At 40.2% G+C, this 20,937-nt stretch overlaps 1 protein-coding gene across 1 annotated transcript in view; it reads right to left on the bottom strand.

Moving 5' to 3' along the window:
• Positions 1 to 1,042: 1,042 nt before the first annotated feature.
• The window catches only part of LOC103181214 (polycystic kidney disease protein 1-like 1), a 90,780-nt gene continuing 70,885 nt past the window's right edge, over positions 1,043 to 20,937 (bottom strand). The window contains exons 54-63 of the mRNA XM_042346981.1: positions 20,623 to 20,706; positions 18,482 to 18,657; positions 14,089 to 14,323; positions 12,313 to 12,453; positions 11,717 to 11,851; positions 10,095 to 10,325; positions 7,693 to 7,857; positions 4,021 to 4,188; positions 3,117 to 3,265; positions 1,043 to 2,076 (exon numbers count right to left, since the gene is read on the bottom strand). Coding sequence (XP_042202915.1) covers positions 1,287 to 2,076; positions 3,117 to 3,265; positions 4,021 to 4,188; positions 7,693 to 7,857; positions 10,095 to 10,325; positions 11,717 to 11,851; positions 12,313 to 12,453; positions 14,089 to 14,323; positions 18,482 to 18,657; positions 20,623 to 20,706 — 2,274 coding nt within the window. The 3' untranslated portion in view covers positions 1,043 to 1,286. The remainder of the gene's footprint in view (positions 2,077 to 3,116; positions 3,266 to 4,020; positions 4,189 to 7,692; positions 7,858 to 10,094; positions 10,326 to 11,716; positions 11,852 to 12,312; positions 12,454 to 14,088; positions 14,324 to 18,481; positions 18,658 to 20,622; positions 20,707 to 20,937) is intronic.

Here is a 20,937-nt window from a genome sequence, read left to right as displayed (position 1 = left end):
GCACCAAAGCCATGGCTTTACTTCTTGCCCATTCATATTTATAGATTGTTTGTGTATTGTATGTGAAGGATTTGTCATATAATAGTCCTCGCAAAGACATCTCAAAGCTCTTCACAGGATTTTACTGTAAAGTGTAGCCACTGTGCATCTTGGAGGCATGTATGTCTTTTGTCATGGTCAAGAAATAAATGAAATTCCAATTTTTGTTTTGCAAGATACAATGCAGCCTAGTGTTATAAATGTACAAAACACGTATAGGTATCACATTAATTCCCACTGAGTATCACAATGGTTGGAGATGCTCATATCCAAGTAATGTATTATATACATCACTGACTATTTGTTTTACACATTTAAATGAACAAGCCTCGTCTTCATGCTCTGACATTTCACAGAAACAAGCATATAAAAGTATCAAGCAATTCACAATTTGTTGTACATAAACCTTTTTATTTATTTTAACAATCATTCAAACAATCTGGATCACAACACAGTGAAGCCAGTTATCTCTATATGTGCAAAAGTCACAAAAACATTCATTGTTGATAAACTATATCTTGCAGCGCATTAGTCTGAAGAGCCTTACACAAGAATCAAATGTGGACTTCTAATTCATCTAAATTATTACTGTGGCCATGTTTCTGTACTGGGTATCCATTGGCCTCAGAATGAGTTAACTTTACATGTAGCTTTTTAAAAGCAAAGTATACACATTATTATTCTTTATGTAAAAACATAACCACTATTAACAATGTAAACATGTATCTTTAAAACATCAGTTATTTAAGACTGTTATAATAATTGTAACCACATTTTACTATCTTAGTTGGAAACAAAACAATTTTATTAATACTAATAGTATTGTAACTTTCAATATTGTGATACTTGTTAAATCTCTGGCTTCAAAAACACTGAAACAAACATGAGCATAGCTGATAAATAAAGAAAACCTTAGTGGGATTCTATAATTGAATTCAGCTACATGTTTGGTACTTATTAGCTAACAAAATGCAATATAATGAATATATATCCTAATATATATATCTGTATAGATATATATATATGCATTTTAAAAATCACAGAAATAGTTGATATGAATTCAGAAATGATCTATATATTTCTCTAATTTTAATACAATATCAATGAGTCAAACTTGCTGTAAAACATTTTCCACATCTAAAAAGTGTACATTGTATTTGTTTGAAAATACAAATTTCAGTTATCAAAGAGATAACAATTGCAATATGGATGAAGAGTCTTGTCATATTTCAAGACCTGTTTAGTTACTAGCAATGTTTGACAGATCCTGGAAGATCTGAAATGTTCATGTTTTCATTCTGTTCAGTTTTCCCTTCTGAATACAGAGCTGAACTTTCACCTGGTTCTGCTGCTCTCTTTACAGGTTTCACTTCACTCTCCACCTGATTCTCTCGCATTTTCTCTGATGGTATTTTGTCAGAAGAGGGTTGGCTGGAACTCGATTGTACAGTTAGGTTTCCAAGGCAATGGGACAAGGGATCAAGCAAAGTATTTGGAACAGCCAATTGTTCGTAAATCTCAACTTTGCCACCCGACAGCTCACTGGGGTCGTTGAGCATCTGAATAAATATAGTGTGGGAGCGTTTAAGCTGTTTACGGTTTTTGCCAGAGGTACTGGCCGATGAGCAACGCTGCTGACTGGCCACTTTGCTCTCAATCATTCGTGACTGGGCTGCCTGTTTCTCTGGACATTTGATTCCACATAATACATGAGGTAAAGTGTCTCCTAATTTTGCAAGATTGTAGTGCTCGGTGCTCAATGCATCTACTGACTGTTGTGAATTATTGTGGCTACTACACAACTCTAAAATGGCATTGCAGGAGGTTTCCAGCAAGTCCAAAGTATCACAAGAGTCAACTGTGAGGCTTTTCCAATTGGGCACCAAACGGTCTTTCTGTACAGTGGAAGAATCAGTCTTGACTTTTTTTGGAGAGTGCCTGGAATCACGACCACTCTGAGGGCTCTCAGACTTTCCATGCAAATTATTTTCTTGGCAGAGCTGAAGTTGACGTAAGGTCTCCAACTCAACTTTGGACCTAAAATGGGAAGGAAAAAATAAAGCTTGAGAGAAAAAAGGGAGGATAAAAAAACTGCTTAGCCCTTGTCAATGAATTCACTACATAGAGTGCAAGGAGCAAAATAACTCCTTATGTTTTGATTAAAAACTCTGATATCCATTTTTTCATCAAAACTAATTTCAAGATAGCTGAAGAAATGGAACAGACATTCTGTGACACCGTAATGTTGAAAACACCAGTTACTTTTTAGTGAACAGCTTTAACTCATAGGGATCTACCAACATGCATTTATATTGGATATGATCTTCAGGCCTGGGGGTGTGCAGGTTGTCTCCCACTATCAGCCATTCTCTTTTTCCAGGTTGAAAGTTGGCTGGGTTGCTTCTAAGGACATTCTGCCAATCTTCAGGCATGTACATTAGCCAACAATAGCCAACAAAAACTACTTTAAGAGATGTTGCTTCCAGCTTCCTACTTGGAGGGTGGAAGATAGAATAATGAAGGTAGGAAACTGAATCTAAAGATATAAATGGTTAATTGGCTACAACAAGCAGAATATAGTAAAATATAAAACTAAAAGATGCCCCACACTTGATATAGTGCTTTTTCATGTTGAAATGTCTCAAAGGACTTCATAGAATTTTTCTGTGAGATGAGGTGACTGTATTTATAGGAAAACTCAGCAGCCAATTTGCACACAGCAATGTCCCTCAAACACCCAGGAAATTACCATGAATTTAGAATAGAGAATAGTAGAGAAAAGGGGAATAGGTTTGAGGACCAGTGACATTTATTGTGGATTATTATCACTTTAAATTACATGATTGTATCAATTTATTGGATTATAAGTAGTATTGTTCCTGTAAGATTGTAATACAATTTGTGCCACCTGAGTAACTTTCTTGAGTAACTTCTTAAGTACAAAATTTATGTTTTCTGCCGCTTCCCAGTGTACAAGTTGGAAATGTGCAAGGCTTTTTGATACCTAGAATAGATATTTCCATAGATCTACCAGAACTCCAAAGGGTTACACAGGCTCTATAGCAAAAATCTTTTACCGTAAAGTTTTGATATCTGTAATGTCTGAGTTAGACCAGCATTCCCTCCCTGGCTTCAAAAGTTCATACGCTTCCTGATTGTTTCTGAACAGTTCTTCTTCAAGTTTGTGCAACTTTCTGTGAACGGGGTTTTTATCCAATATAGGATTCTGTAATAAAGAACAATAATTTCACAACCCATGATAATAATAATAATCCTTGCATTTGATACAGCGCCTTATCACGTAGTTGAGAATTCTCAAAGCGCTTCATTGACATTGACTGTGTACGTTTTGGGTAAAATGAGTAAAATAAAAATGAATTTGAAACATCTTTGGTATATCATTATAGTGCAATGGAGCAACTTTTTAGCTGAAGTTACACAATACACTTTAATAGCAATGCCTCCTATGTTAAGTTGCTCATAAAATACTCTTTTGTGCAAGGCATCTTATGCCACAACATTGTTTTATTTATTTCTTTAAAAAAGTACCATGACAACTTTTGGATCATTTGATTCAATGGTGAAGAGGATAAGCAGGTAACCTGCTGCCAGTTTCTACCAGTGTTGCTCAGATTGATTCACTAGTTCACAAAAATATGGTGTAGACTCTGCCTGCCTTTCTCCCCCGCTTACACTTGCCTTGCCTTCTCTGAGCCAATGGTGCGTCCAAAATTAAAGATCTTAATTGATCTTAATTGGCAGTGAATTGCCAATGTTCAACTATTCTTGGATATATATCTCCTCAGAACATCAACACACCGCATTGCTATGTTTGTTTCTGGTAGATATTATTCTATTCTCCAAAATGATTTCCTTTTAAATAGAGTTGATCGGGCTTTTCATTTAGTTCCAGTCTGCCTTTGATTCAGGCATACACAAAATTATGGAATATCAATTTGTTTGAATTGTAGAAGTCCAAACCTCAGATGCCTGGTTGCTGTACAATCCAGGAGCCAGTGCAGAGGGGCTGCCATCCTCCAGATAATGGGGTTGTTTTGGTGGGAGAGCGTGATGGAGACTGTTGGACATGGCATTGAGCCGGAACAGCAACTCATCCATCAAGTCTTCAAATTCATCCAAGTAAAAGTTCTGTCAACATAGAGAGAATTTTAAGCTTTATATTCGTTGGATTTTAGCACCATTTTCCTGATCTTCCTGGGACACACAACAACTGCTCCCAGGCTGCCACCAAACCCATTGTAAGCCACTAGGAGGTAAATAGGAATGAGATATTAATGAATCCCCTCTGATTTTCCTCTCTCTGTCTCTTCCATTTCGAGAACCAGGACATGGCTTCATATAGGGTAACATATCGGATGCCGAGCAAGAGAGAAGGGGGAGGTGGCATCACATTCAAAGAGGTAGGATATGAAGCAGGATTTGAAGAAAAAGAGAGTTGAGACAGAATGATGGGGGAGGTATTCCAGAAGACATAAAATAGCCACTTCACATGTTTGAGGCACCAAACAGCAACAGGTGCCCTTGAATCATTATCCCAGAAGAAGGACAATTTAGTCACTTGTAGGAGAGAAATTGAGTGAACAATATTGGAGGTTGAAAATTGATGTAGACCCCACCCCCCAAAAAAAAACTAAACCACACTGTTCTTAACTATCAAGCCCCCTTTAAGCATCATAAAACAGAGAGTTAATAACACAATACAAAGCTCTAGCCAAAAGGATTGTATAAACTGGTTATCCAGCAAGAGGAAGTGGCCTTTATTCATTGTTCTTTAACCGATTGCCAGCCAGGAAAAAAAGAAAAAATCTGGCACAGCAGTGAGACACATTGTTGAATTACAATGCTATTTTGGAAAGAAATGCTCTGTCTTTAGGAAATGTGACTTATCACAAAAAACAGTTACTGAAAGATGCTCGCCAAGTACAACACTCCAGCATGTGCTCAGTCAGATGAGGTGAAATCAGACATGTTCAACAGCAACACAATCACAGAGCACTATTTCATTGTCTCCTTATAACATTATTTTGCCAACAGCAAGTTGAATTAAAACCATAGCTAGGCTGTATTTCTACATTTCCACTTCTCAGCTCAATCAATTGAATTTTGTTGCGTATGGTACAGAACCCAATATCTGCACTAACTGGATCCAGCTCCATTTTGGATAATGGGTTTATTTATCACGCAAAGTAAAATTGCCTGCAATGCTAACCAAAAACTTTTTCCATCTGAAATTGTACTATTGCTGCAGTATCACACTGTCAATCCTCTCTCTATCAAACTCTCTGACTTTCTTTATGCTAATCTTCTGTCTCGATCTATGTCTCTTTGACTTTCTCTCTCTGAGTTTCAAGCTGTCTAACTTTTTATCACTCTTTTGCATTTTTCTCTCAGCGTCTCCTCGATTCTAAAGTTACATTGCAAGCTGTAATCAATTCCTGAATAAATAAACTTATTTCAAGTTTCCAAATCAGTTGCAATATGCAAGAAAAAAAATTGTATTCCTTTCACCCTCATGTGCATGCATGCAACAGTATCTTTTTGTTAGCTTTGACTTCTGCATTGAAGCTCAATGTGCATAAACAGTCCTGAATGAAGTCAATATTCTATTCCATTAGAAAGCAATATTCTTCAATGAAGTTCTGTAACACCTCGGTCTATAAAATTATAGAAAGTTTATTGTGTCTATACTGGTGCTAGATTTCTTGCTGGAGTTAGAGAGCAGGGGAATTGCATTAAGCTATATAATTTTGGGGGGTCAGCTGGGTGTTTGACACATTCAGAGACACATTACCATGCTTAAGAGTATCTCAGCTTGGTTTGGATACCTTAAGAATGGTGATGGGTTTCCATGTAGTTTATAGTCTGATGCCATTCTCCTGTTCTTTCCCCATAACCTTTTATAGAATTTTCCTTGAGTATTTATCCAATTCTCTTTGAAATGTTTTTAGATTCCATTATTTCTATCTTCTTTCAGCGCTTACAAGTGGTTGCATTATTTTGCTTTGAGAGGTAGGGAGCACTGAATAGAACATTCAATGCATGCCCTGAATAAATATCTCTCTTGAATCTGGCTCAAACAGCAAAATCCTTTATTCTAAAACAGAATAAAACAATTCACAAGTGGGAAACAAAAAGCATTCACCATTATGGCTAGATATGCCTGCTGAAATGCTTTTATTTGCATAAGTTTAAAATAAAAACCTAAAAATTACATTGCAATTCATGTCAGAGATATTCTCACCCCTAACACAACAGAATGTCTTCCAGCAAATTTACTCGGCCAAAGACTTCACAACATGGTGACACAACATTTTTACTGATAAAGCTCTATGAATATCAGGTGCTTCTTTAGATCTTGGTTTTAAGCTGATGTAATCGTATCCAGTTTTAATGCACACAGTGAAATAATAAGAATCCTTACATATGATAAAGTGTCTTTCACATCAAGATATCTCAAAGCACTTCACACGAATATACTGTAAAGGGTGTATTCTGTAGGCAATGTGGCAGGCAACGTGCACCCACAAACAGTCATGAAGTGAACGACCAATTTTATTTGGGGGAATTGTTGGCCAAGATTCCAGGAGAAACTCCCTTCTCTATTCAAATAGTCCCATGCGGTTTTTAACATCCACCTGAACAGGCAGAAGAGACCTTGGTTTAATGTCTCTTGCTGAAAGATGACATGATCTAAACAATGCAACACTCCTCCAGCATTCACTGCAGTATCATCTTAGGCGGAGTTCAAAGTTCCAACATGGGGCTTGAACCCACAACCTTCTGACTAAGAAGCAGTGCTATCAACTGAGCCAGGCAGCCACATGATTAAATTGAGAGGGGCAGAAGTTGGATCGTTTTTTCAATTAAAAACCTTTTTTAAGCATCAATTATAAATCGGTGTCAACCTGGCTCACTTGGCAACAATCTTGTCTTTGAGTCAGGCTGTAGGTTCAATCACTCATCGGGAATTTGAGTTTGTATTTTAGTTTGACACTGCAATGTTGGGAGATGCTAAACTGTACAAATCATTGGTTAGGCAGCAGTTGCAGGACGTTCTGTGTGCCCCACTTTAGAAAGGATGCTGAGGACCATAGAGAGGGTACAGAGGAGGTTCACTATGATTATACCAGGCATGAATGGTTTTATCCTTTATTGTTATTATTATCATTATTATTATTATTATTATCCGGGCTCAGTTGATAGTACTCTCGCCTCTGAGTCAGCAAGTTGTGGGTTCAAGCCCCAAGTTGGGACTTCAAACTCAGATGATTTAGGCTGACACTCCAACGCAGTGCTGTGGATGTGCTGTATTGTGGGATTAATGGGATTAATTAAATTAATGTTCTATCTGCATATTCAGGTGGATGTTAAAGATCCATGGCACTATTCAAAAAAAGAAGGGAGTTTCTCCCAATGTCCTGGCCAATAATCCTCCAAATAAAATTGAGCATTCACTTCATGTTTGTCAGACACTGCTGTACCCAACGTGGCTGTTGCATTATACACATATATACTCACTATTTTACAGTAAATCCTGTGAAATGCGTTAGGTTATTCTGATGATGTGATAAGACGCTTATCAAATACAAAGATTATTCTATATTTTAAGAATGTATGTGTTCAGGGTATTACATTTCCTTGAGTTGAATTAACGTTCGTTTTTTGATTTTTGTTTCCCCCCATGAGGGTCATTATCCTGTCCCGAATGTAAACAGCAACTTCTGTGAACGTCACCAGTTGTTTACTTCGAGAAGACTTCTTTGCCTCTTCTGCCATTGATGTAAGAATCCCTACAAACTAAAAACAAAAATAAATATTTAAGATAGGTTTACTATTCACTAATGGTCAGATTCAATATTTTGAAAAGGACACAGTTATTACGGAAACAATTTTAGGAGCTTTATTTACTTCAGTTGCTCTTCATTCAATAGGGTCTTCCAGTAGATTTGATGTTACTAATATGTGACAGTATAATTCTGAGAAAGTATGGGGGGAGAATGTGGTAAGTGATGTAATTGAGGAATCTTTAAATCGGACTGAATTTGGATTTCCTCTTCTTTGATAGATCATGGACTAAAAAATGTTTTTTTCCACACTCCCACAAGATAAACCAATTTGTATACAGTTGGTGTATGAATAATAATAAATAGTAATAATCCTTGCATTTGATATAGTGCCTTATCACATCTTCGAGACGTCTCAAAGCGCTTTACAGAATATACTGTAAAATGAATTGACTGTATATTTTGTGGGCAAATGCACAGGTTTTATAATTAAATTAATAATTATTGAATAATCCTTTTTTATGTCCTTGTGATATAATCGCCAGTTATGATCACATACCATATTCCACCCCCATCAATTAACAGCTTTATGGTAAGGTTTACCAAGTCATAATATGCAGTTGATCACTTGTAAATTATATAACCAATATACAACATAAACATCTGTACTCACTCTCAGTTTAACTCAGCTGCAAACAGAGTTTGAATAAATGAAGAGGAATATTAAATTCCCTAAATCTCTGCCTTTCACATCAGGAGGATGTCCCAAATCGCTTCACAGGAAACATTGTAAAGTGCAGTGACTGTGTTTTGTGGGCAAAAAAGGTCGCTACAATGTGGGACAAACAGCCATGGAGTGAAACATTTTATTTGGAAGATTGTTGGCTGGGACACTCTTTTCAAATCTATTTGGAATGGAAGTCCGTGCATCAGTATGATATAATTCTGGGTTGTTACAGGAATCGTTACTTATGACTCTAAGGCACTCTTTATGAAACCAAGGTCTAGATTTACTCTATTTTCTTAGCATTTCAATTTTCAAATTCAAATCCTTAAAAAAGTCTTAATTTTGAAAGAGAATTTCTGTATGTTCTTTTAAGAACTGCAGCAAACTGACTTCCAAGTTAAGATTGAATTCAATGCCAAATGAGAATGCATTGAAAGTAGAATTTCTCCCAAAGGTAGGCAATACCACATTATCAGCCATTATTTTCCAGTTCTTTAAATTCAGTCTCTGCTGCCTTCTTCTCTCAAAGGCCTGAAATATTGCTCAGGATGAAGCTTGTACCAGGATGGAGGTGAGGAATGGTAAGAGCATAATTGGCTGACAGGGAATCAAGGGATCAAGAACCTGTGACTCTTGTTTGAAAGTGTGCATGCAGAGTGGGAACAGGATTAGAAATAAGTCCATCATCTGTTGTGGTTAAATAATCTATCCACAATCATCATTACACAGGCTCAAACATGAAGAATTGGAGTGAGTTATCATCCAAAGAATCACACCCAAGCCCAAATCAGCACCTTCAGGAGAGGATGGGAAAACATACAGAAAAAATAACAAGTAGTACCTACTCTTCTGTCAGACTAACATTCCCAAATGATCTTATATATTTTATTTGTTAGGTCTCTGTTTTGTGTCCTGCTCACCAGTAAATAGAGGCACACTGTGACCAAATTGCATTAAAAGTGTGCATGGTGCATTTTTTTAAAATTACATTAATAGGTATCTAATTTGTTATATTTCTTAAAGTATTTCTTGGTAAATAACCCAAGTCACACAAATAGGAACTACATCTATTAACCAGAAGCACATCATGGCCAAGCCACAATTGCAATCAATTTGTGGAGTGAAGTTCCTGCAGGGGTCAAAGTTAGGCTGATATTGAGAATCAGATATTCTCAAAAGCTTTGTATAATAACTAAAATGATCAGCATGAAAACTGGATTGCAACTGATTGTGTTCCAACAGAAACCACATCTGCTGAAGCACAAACTGTCTCTGAAGGGTAGCAGGCAAGGCATTGAGCTTTGTGTTTAGAGCAGATTGTTCTAGGAATTAAAGCTGGTTGAAAACCCAGTATGGGAACAATAGACCTTCAAATGGAGTGAGCTGTAGAGCTGCTCTTCATTCTAATGTTTCTTTAATGGAGTTTCAAGGAGGTATTAAATTACAATGTGAAGGTTCATATTTCTAAAATGCATAATTTCTCTTATCACTTAGAACTGTAAGAAAGGGGTTATAATACTTACCAATCCAGCCCATAGTATGGTCATGATAACAAAAAATGTCCCATAGTAGATAGCAATACAGAGTTGGTTTAACTTGTATAGAGTTGAAAGTGTTCGCATCTCACTCAATCCCATGAAGTACATCAGCACAGTTTGAAAGGCTCTTACAAAGGTACTGAATGAATAGGATTCCGACAGGAAAAGCAGATTCCCCAGGCAAGAGTAGGCCACAATGAATATAATCCCACACAACTGTAATCAGAAACAAGCACAGAACAGATTATTTCATTATTTTCATCTGATGTAATATTTTTAAATGTACAGTCTAAGTTCTCGGTTAGCTTCCCAGGAAACAGAATCCTGCAGTAAGAGAGTTTCCATTGCTGGTCTGACTCTACATGTAAAGGGATTTCAGTTGGGTTGGACCGAACTAAAACCTTACAATAGTAATTCAGGAAATGAATCCCATGCAGTGAACATCATGGTAGCATTTGACAAACATATGCCTGTAATACTGTGTAATTCCTGAGGCGGGATGCTGTAACAGTAACAGCTTCCAATATTCCTGTCGCTTTGTTCAAAGTATTACAGTGGAAGATCCCACAGCTCACAAACAGGTCAGCAGCTATTAAGTAGAAACAATGTAAATACAGTCACATTACAGCAAAACAATGGAGGACGTGCAATCCCCAATGACTCTGTGCACTTCCAAACAGTGGCCAGGAAAAAGACAGCAGCATTGTCTGAGAATTGGTTAAAGGTCAGGCATCTGGACCTCTTGTTCAAGGAACAGGGTGGAGTATGGAGAGGGCCAAAGTAAGGACAGAAAAACAACAGATTTGAGCCAAAAAAAGGAGGAATTGCAAATATATGATGTCAAAAAACAATTAAGCAAAGCTGTAAGACTTTCCAGGTAAACATGCTGTTTATGTTTGAACTGTGCTTTACCAGTTTAAAACATCCTTTGACTTTCAAGTTGCATTATTCTCTTGAAAGACACGACTGATTTTTTTTACAGTATTAGTCTTTGCTACTAGCCTTGTTACACACGTTCACATTTTACAGCTCTCAGGGCCTATGGGGATCCAATGTGTGGCATTTCTTTGTGAGATTCCTTAATAAGGAATCCAAATGAAATTTAAATGGGGGTTCCATCCAATGGAAGTACAGTAAACACCGCATAACTTGACCCTGTCTTAATTTGTCACTACCACTTAAGTTTTCATGTTGTCAATATCCCCACCACGTTTGTTTATGAATTTACCCATATGCCTAACTTGCCACTCTGGATAACTCGTCTCTAAATCTTTTTCCCTTGGAGTGATGAGTTATCAGGAGTTTACTGTATATCACTCTGAGCCATGATATGAGTTACAGTGGTGGAGCACTGCACTCTCATTGTGAGAGCTGAGGCCTAATACCACTCTTGCTCAGATTTCCCCAAGAGAGTGAACATTTCCATATACATTTAGAATTCTCATTCTGGTCACGGATTTGAGCTTTGCGTTTAGAGCAGATTGTTCCAGGAAGTAAAGCTGGCTGAAATCCCAGTGTGAGATCAATGGACCTTCAAATGTAGTGAGCTGTAGAGCTGCTCTTCCATCCACATGGCACCATTCCATCCAACAAAAGGTGTTCCTTACCATTGGCATCATTAAACTGGAATAGGACATTCTTAGCATTGACACGCAGGGTGCCATCAACCTGTTGATGCGCAGCAAGCTGATGCTTTTTAATAACAACAGGAACAACATCAAACCATGGAGAAAGCGTTTCCTCTAAGGATAAAATAAGATAGCTTTAGTTCAGAGAAATCCTGTGCGTTCTGACACATTGACTGAAATGACCAGGAGCAGCCTATTCAAGTTGGTCATTAATAAAATAATTTTCATAAAGGCCTTAGAAAGGTGCTGAAACTTACACATGCAGACACCCAAGGGAGGTATAAAGATATCACCGCATAAAGGAGAAAAGCTAAAAGTAGCTCATGGAGCAGACTAATATGTTAAACACAGTTGCAGGAAAGCATATGGTGAAAAAGGCCCAAACCCCTATACCATGGAAATGAAAGTTCAATCTCTGATCTTAGCCATGCTAAGGGGATTGAGGTCCTTCTAATAGGGAAGGACAGAAAGGGGAAGAAAGACAACTTCAGAGAAAAAATTATTCTTGGGTCATTTAGCATAGCTGACTCCGCATCGCTTTTACATTCTTTCCTTTCCCACTTTCTATTCCTCACCTGATTCCATGCAGAGATAAAACTCATGTCCACAAATGCTTTGAAGTATCCACTGTGTAAGCGGTCAATAATATCCACAGCCAGCACAAAATAATACACGTAATATATATAGTAAAACAAGCTGATCACGATGAGACTGACCTGGACAAAGAACAGTGACATTTTCAAACAATAACAACAAATTACATGTATACAGCAATTTTCACATCAGGAGGATGTCCCAAAGTCCTGGACTGTCAAGGATGTGCACAGATTTCTTTGAATTATTAGAATTTTTCATGGAAGTTCTAATAATTTGTGATGGGGTCAGTTTTGCAATATTGCAATAAATACTTCGCTCAGTTTAGCAACCCTGTCATTTTTAACACATCTTGTTGCCCAGGTGTGCAGGAGTTATCTGAATTCCCCCCACCAACCCCCCACACATACTTCTCTGCTAACACCCTTCTCAATGGTGGTCTCCAAAAAAATGGTTTATTTATTTGTTTGCAAAGATAAAATTCAACAAGAGAGATCATGTCGGAAGAAATCCTGTGACAGCTCTTTTCTCCTCCTAGCACAAACAAAAATTGACAGACATTTTTTTTATGAAGACTCTGAAATCATTCCCTATTTCATTTACTATCAAGATTTCTTGATCAGTTCACAACTAAAGTAGAAATAGTATTAATTTTTATGATTGATATATCATGTCAGGAGGTCATCCCACACGATTTATTGTAAAAGTGATCGTGTATTTTGTGGGCAAATAAACTTGACAAAAAAAAATTAAAGCAAACCAATTTCCTACAACAGATTTCTGACCTCCAGCCAATTCCACGATTCCTGACAGTATCTCAAAAGTCCTTTCTGACTGATCCTGCATGTCTGCAAGTAGAAGTGAAGCAGAATAATGGCCAGAAACAGCAGCTGCAAAGCATAAGGAAAGAATTCTGAATGTCAAATATTGCATTGAAGATACTCCAATTTAAAAATGTTCAAAATCAACCAAAAAAGCACTTGTGAATTGAGATTATTTAGCCTGCACAAAACGTATTCCGCAACTGTACATTATTGCAAATTTTGTTTGACTCAACTTGTGACAGGTCTTTGAAGACTATTTTTGAGATTTCAAACTTGATTAGTATCTTTTGAATCCTGCGGCTGTCCAGATGTGTAGGAGGCTGCTTTGCTGGAATTTTGCTGAGACTCCGATTGAACTTTGACGTCCTGCCAGGTGCCAGGCGCGCCCTTTGACTTTTTAGAAGATGGAACTGAGATCCGTGACCAAATCTGGAAATCTGTAACTCCCTCTCCCAAAAGGCTTTGGATGCTGGATCCAATCACATTTCAAGACAGAGGTGAATAGATTTTTCATTGGTAAGGAGCAAAGACGGATATTTGGAGTTGAGGTCAGTCACAATCTAATAGAATGATGAGGGCTTAAGGGACTACTCATGTTCCCATGTTCTAAGTGAAGTTCTGGTGGGCTGGACTCAGTCAGACACATCCAAGCACTTGGAAGATCTGCAACTTACAAATCAATTTGTAACATCTCGCAAATTAGCCACATCTCTGATGTACTTTATACCTGACAAAGGCAGGCCAAATGCTAATACTGGCACCAACAGTGCTCCTTGTTTTAAAAAAAGAACCTAAAGAGGTACAGCTGTATGAATGGAATTGGAAACTCTTCATTTATATTAGACTTACTATTTAACCTCGTCTTCAACTTACCACGTGAATGATTTTTATTTTTATTATTTTGGACCATCATTGTAAACCTTGAAATCTCACCTCAAAAACCATGATGAAATAATCCAGGGTGGAGTTGATGTGGTAAACGCTGACCGACTCTATACTTATAGATGGAAGAACACCGCCCGACTGTGGCATCTCCGCCAATAGTGAGACGGCAGTGAAGAGGTTGGTGGGAGGATTGTACAGGGTAAACTCAACCACTGCTACTCTGGTGTTCCTGTCTATCCACTCATTCTCTTTCAGGTGGATTAATGTTGCATAAGCCTCATGCCTAAAGGTACAATACAATAATTTACATTTATAAAGCGCCTTTCACATCAGAATTTTTCAAAGTGCATTATAGAGCTGGCAGAGCATACAAGCCAGGAAGGTGGGGAGCTGAAAAGGTTTGGGGGTGGGGAAGAAGAGAGAAATAACCAAAAAGCATGGTCAAAGAGGTAAGTGTTGAAGTGGGCTTTAAAAGTGGGGGAGGGGGCGAGTTGTAAGGACTCGAAATGGAGGTCCAGAGAGCAGGGCAGAATGGCTGAAAGCTCACCCACCGATGGTGAAGCTGATAAAGAAGGGGAAGTGAAACAAGCTCGTACTCGCTGAGTGAAGGGAGCAATGGGGTAGACAAGTTTCAGGAGCTCGCAGTGGTAGGTTGGGGCGAGGCCGTGAAGTAAGATAGTTGGGAAGAAAAAATCACAGTCTGAATAATGGACTGCACACTGCACACACTGGGGTCAATTCAGCAGTGCAGTAGTAATAATTCAGAAAGCCATTGAATTGTACCACAACCCATTACAAATCCATGCTGACTTTCTTGGATCGATCCCAGCATTTCTACAACAACAAGATTACATTTGTATAGCGTCTTTCACGTCGGGAGGATGTTCCAAGGCACTGGACAGAGTACAGCATTTCAGACCCGAGCTGGGATCGGGGGGGAGAAGGGAGGGGAAGGGCGGTGTCCGATGGCATGTTCGAAGAGGAGTGTCTTGAGCTGGGACTTGAAGGAGGCAAAGGTGGGGTGAGGCGGAGTGACTGGGTGATGGAATTCCAGAGGTTGGGGGCAGAGTGGCTGAAGGCTTTCCCACCAATGGTGGGGCGGGTGGGTCGGGGGATGTGGAGGAGGCCAGAGCCAGCTGAGCGGAGGGAGTGGGAGGGTTGTTAGGGGGTTAGGAGGTTACAGAGGTAGGGTGGGGCGAACCCGTGGAGGGCTTTGTAGGTGAGGACCGGGATCTTGAACTGGATCTTCTGAAGGATCGGGAGCCAATGGAGTCGGACAAGAATGTGGGAGATGGGGTCACGGAGTTTGGTGCGGGAGAGGACACGGGCTGCAGAGTTCTGGATTATCTGCAGCCTGTGGAGGGAGGAGTTGGGAAGGCCGACAAGCAGGGCATTTGCATAGTCGAGCCTGGAGGTGATGAAGGCATGAACAAGAGTTTCAGCGGCCTGAGGGGTGAGGAAGTGGCAGAGTCGGGGGATGTTACGGAGGTGAGGGAAGGCAGAGCGGGTCATGGCTTGGATGTGGGGAAGAAAAGACAGTTGAGGGTCAAACAAGACACCTAGGTTCCTGACAGGCTATTCTATGGCGAGATTTAAAGTTACCGCCAACCTTTTTTCATCTCTATATTTTGCTTTCATTTAATTCTGTATAATACATTACAAATTTACATTTATATAGCACCCTCCATGTCAGGAGGGCATCCCAAGGTGCTTACAATACTGGCTTGCCATCCAAATTGGCAGTAGGAGCTGAGGGGGATGGGGAGGGGAAAGATGACTAAAATCATGATCCATCAAAGAAGTAGGTCTTGAGTTGGACCTTGAACAAGCCAAGAGGGGGAGCAAGTTGGATGGACTCCAGTGGGGCCAGAAAGGTTGAAGGCCCGTCACGGGGCAGGATACACGAAGTAGGCCAATGTCACTGAGCAAAGGGAGTAGCCAGGTCAGCAGGATTTGAGAAGGTTGTTCTGACATTGAACAATTTCACCTTCAACTACAACCACTTGCTCCAAGTAAAAGTTGTCGCAATGGGAACCTGCATGTGTCCCAGTTATGCCTGCCTGTTTGTTGACCACCTGGAACACACTTTGCTTCGGGCCTACTCAGGTCTGCTTCCTGACCTGTTCCTCAGATACATTGACGACTGTGTTGGGGCTGCTTCCTGCTCTTGCAGTGAGCTGGAAAAATTCACCAATTTCGCTTCCACCTTCCACCCCTCCATAACATTCACATGGTCTATCTCCGATTCATCTCTTCCCTTCCTAGACTTCACCATTTCAGTCTCAGGGTATAGATTATCAACAGATATCTTTTACAAGCCCAACACTCTCATAGTTACGTGGACTACACTTCCTGCCACCGCAACTCCTCTAAAGACTCCATTCCCTTTTCCCATTTCCTCCACCTCCGCTGCATCTCCTCTGATGATGCCACCTTTTACACCAGAGCAGCTGAAATGTCTTCCTTTTTCCTTGACCGAGGATTCCCATCCACTGAGGTAGGCAGGGTCCATGACCATGTCCACCCTATTTCCCGCACCTCTACCCTCACCCCTTCCCCCTCTTCCCAGAACCGTGATACGGTCCCCCTAGTCCTCACCTTTCACCCCACCAGTCTCAATATCCAACAAATAATTCTCCGCCATTTCCGGCAACTCCAGCGTGATCCAACCACTAAACATATCTTTTCCTCCCCTCCCCTCTTAAAATTCCGAAGGAACCGTTCCCTCCGTGACTCCCTGGTTCATTCCTCCATCACCACCAACAGTTGTTCTCCTCCCCCCGGCACCTTCCCATGTCAGCGCAGGAGATGCAATACTTGCCCTTTCACCTCCTCCCATACCACTGTCCAGGGCCCCAAACACAGATTTCAAGTGAGACAGCGATTTCCATGTACTACCATCAATGTAGTTTACTGCATTCGCTGCTCACGATGTGGTCTCCTCTTTGACTGATTTGCTGAACACCTCCGTTCCGTCCACAAGCACAACCTGAGTTTCCAGTTTCTTGCCACTTCAACTCTCCCTCCCACTCGCACTCTGACCTCTCCATCCACGGTCTCCTATGCTATTCCAATGAGCCACAGCGCAAGCTTGAGCAACAGAACCTCATTCATCTGCTCAAGACCTTACAGCCCTCTGGCCTCAATATTGATTTCAACAATTTCAGACCATAACAGCTCACCTTCCCCCTCCCCCTTTTCCGTGACCATTACCACATCAGCTGGGTCCCAGACACAATTTTCCCCTCCTTTGGTTTGCATCATTAACACCCCTTTAACCCATCATTCCCTTTCCTCTACCCCATTTTCTCCTTTGTCTTCCTTGCCCTGCCTCTCCCCCACTCTGTTAGCCCTTAAAAACCTCTCCTTCCCAACATGCCCCAGTTCTAACAAAGGGTCGTGGACCCAAAAATATTGACTCACTTTCCTTTCTCCGTAGATGCTGCCTGACCTGCTGAGTGTTCCCAGCGACTTCTGTTTTTATTTGAGGAGGTTGTCTGGGTTCAACCCACAGCTGTCCTTCTTACCCTGGCAAGGAGCGCCTTCCTCCACCTTCGCCACATTGTCTGCCTCCAACCGTATCTTACTGCAGATACAGCCGAAACACTCATTCATGCGTTCACCACCTCCAACTCAACTATTCAAATGCCAATCTCCCCAGTTCCACCATCCACAAAATCTAGTTGAAAAAAACTCCGCTGCCCATATACTCACCTGTATTAAATTCTGTACCCCCATCATACCAGTTCTAGTCAGACTCCACTGACTCCCTAACACCGAACGAATTGATTTCACAATACTCACACTTATTTTCAAATCCATTCATGCCCCAGCACCTCCCTACCTCTCTGACCTGCTTACTCTCCAACCCACTACCCACTGTCTACGCTCAACTAGCTCTGGCCTCCTGCACCTCTCGTGCCTTCCGTTCCACCACTGGTGAATGTGTTTTCAGCCATTATGCCCTGAACTGTGGAACATTCTTCCTCTATCCCTCTGCCTTGACCCTTCCTTCCCAATCTTCAGATCACACCTGAGGACCTTCCTCTTCAACAGTGCCTACAATCACCTCCCTCCTCCCCCCAGCTCAGTGTCATGATCCACCTCTGTCAAGCACTCTGGAATGCTATCCTGTATGAGGGGAGCCATGTAAATACAAGTTGTTGTTGTTGTGTTGTTGGTCGCAGAGGTGGGATGGGACAAGACCGTGCATGGGATTTAAAGGTAACAATGAGCATCTTGAGCTCAATGCATTGGGGTATGTGGAGCCAACGGAGCCAGGAGAGATAGCAATGAGAAATTTGCAGAGCCTGGTGTAGGAGAGGACATGGCTGCAGATTTTTGGAGAGTCTGCAACTTATGTAGGGAAGAGCTGAGGAGTTCAATGAGCAGAGCAGACGTTAAAAGCACAATAGATTGAAATGAAGTTCTTATGTCTTACCATGTTCTTCCAAGGTTAATAATAGATTGCTTTCCACTGTAGCAGTTCAGTGGACTACATTGTCGGGACTGTTCGGTATCTGCTTGCTCTGAGGTATTGTTGCGATCTGGATTTTGTACTATGGCACTGTACACAGGTCCACAGTCATGGATAAAGCCTGGCAGGACATCTGGAATCTAAAATCAGATTTACAATTAATACCATGGACTTAATATTCAAAATCAGTTTGAAAATTTGTATCTAAAATCTCTGATTTTCCCCAACCTGTGTGTGTCTAATACTTCCTGTGATTGAGTAAGGAGGGGACAGTGAGCATTTCATTCCAGACAAAGGAAAATTTCCATGAATTTGTGGAATTCTTAATCTGATTTGGATACTTTTCACATGGTTACAAAATTGGTCTGGAAGAAAAAGGCCGTCCAGTCCATCCAATCCCATCCCTCCAGAACACCCACCCTACCATCCTCCCATCACTGCATCAATGCTTTTAAGCATGGCAATGGGAGTTCACATGTGTCAACAACAACGGTTTGTATAGCACCTTTCACATCAGGAGGATGTTTGTGTCAGACCACGAACTACCCAAGATATGACCTGCTCTTTACAAATCCATGCCACCTCTCCCAGGTCAATCCAGGTTCTTTGACAATGGGAGATCTTAAGAATTCAACCAATCTTTTTTAGGTTAGAAAGTAGTCAACCTTTCCTTAAAATAACTCTTTTCCAAATACATGAGTAATTTTACCTTACGACAAGGGGTACTGACACCTCAGAAACAAAACCTTTGCTAAATGCTTTTAATTTTCCTTCTTTTGTGATACGTTGCAACATATTGGGGCTGCTAGGCAGTGGATTAGAACATTGATCCTTTACCTTTGAGTTTAACTTATCTTTGACTCCATATTGCAATGATGGGATGACAGCTGTTAAGGGTCCTGAGTGAAATGAGTTTTGGTCAGTTACAACACAACTCCGAGCACTGGGAGACTTAAACAACTTAAACTGAAGAGACCAAAGTCAGCAATAGGAAATGGAAATGCTGCACTCGTGGATTGGGAATAGTATTGAGAACTTTGGTGTACAATGGAAGAGTCTAAGAGGTGCTACACACTGCAACTAACCTATAATATATCTTGCCTTAGGCCTGGATTAAAGAAAAGTAGACTCATAAAGAGTGTAGATAGAGGCAAGGTGGCAATGGTCACGTTGTTGCAGATAAAGAAAAAAAATTGGTGGCTGTTGAAGAGTTGTTAAAGATTCACAGGTTATGATTTATCCCAGAGCTGTTGAGAGTCTGGAGATAGATTTAGTGGGGAAGTGAATAGTGACTAAAGTAAGTGATTGTATGCACTGGAGCAAAGCAAGTTCAATGGGGCATCACAGAACATTGCAATGTACAGGATTCGGTTAGGTATCAGGGAAGGGCTAGAGAATGTGATGATGAAGGAAACTGTTGCTATTTTGTGGAACAGAATAATGATTCCACAAATAAAGACATCTCTTTTTTAGTTTAATTGTTACAAGTACCTTTTAGAACATAAGAACATAAAACATTTTGGTGACATTTTGAATAGATGGATGGGTTTTGTAAAAACTTTTTTAAAACATACCAACATTTGCAATCCATTTGAAAAGGGAGATTGTAAACAGGTTCGTGGAGAGAGAAGGGAATTCAGATTGCAGTAGTTAGCTTCAGGGGAAAAGCTAGCACCATCGTAGGCTAGATTGGTCGGGTGGCATCCTCCTATGTGTTCATTTCAAAGATTCTATGAGGTTAGTTCAAGTGATGTTCTCTGGGGTTTGTATGCCACGAGGTAGAAAAACATGCAAGGAAATTCAAATTAAGGCAAAATACTAAGATCTGCAAGTATTGTCCTGGTTGGAAAGTTGAACATAGATTTGATGAAAATGGCATCCAAGAGTTATGATAATAAGCTGTTACCATCCTACATACACTTTGTAAATCAGAGCGAATTTTACACAAACTTACTCTTCGTGTTAAACAAGAGCTTCTTCACAGTATAAGTCCAGTGTAAAAAAAAAGTTAAAGTGTTCACATGTTCATGTACAATAGAGGTCAGTTATTAATTGTATGCTATAACTGTAACCTAACAATAACTGATAAGGGAGCAAACACTCACCTCACAGGACAAGTTGCTTGTAACTTGGATTTTCTTGAGTGATGGTGTACCAATCAGGTAACATTTTCCACACACAGCACTAGCCTACAAATTGTAGTTAAAACTTACAGTTATCCTCAGTCATTGTATTGCAAATGTTCACAGTCCAGATCTTTCACACTGCAGCATATTTGGACCATGACATCAGGGCGTGGGACCGACCAGACAAGTGGGAGAGACTGAGCAGCCAGGGGTAGAGCCAACCTGTCCAAGGCCAGGACTGTCCAGTAAAGGGGTGGGGCTGACCAGGCAAGGGGCGGGATTGACCAGGCAAGG

Source organism: Callorhinchus milii, unplaced genomic scaffold, assembly GCF_018977255.1.
Source record: "Callorhinchus milii isolate IMCB2004 unplaced genomic scaffold, IMCB_Cmil_1.0 Scaffold2, whole genome shotgun sequence".
Classification (NCBI taxonomy): Eukaryota; Metazoa; Chordata; class Chondrichthyes; order Chimaeriformes; family Callorhinchidae; genus Callorhinchus; species Callorhinchus milii.
This window is presented reverse-complemented; position numbering and strand designations above follow the sequence as displayed.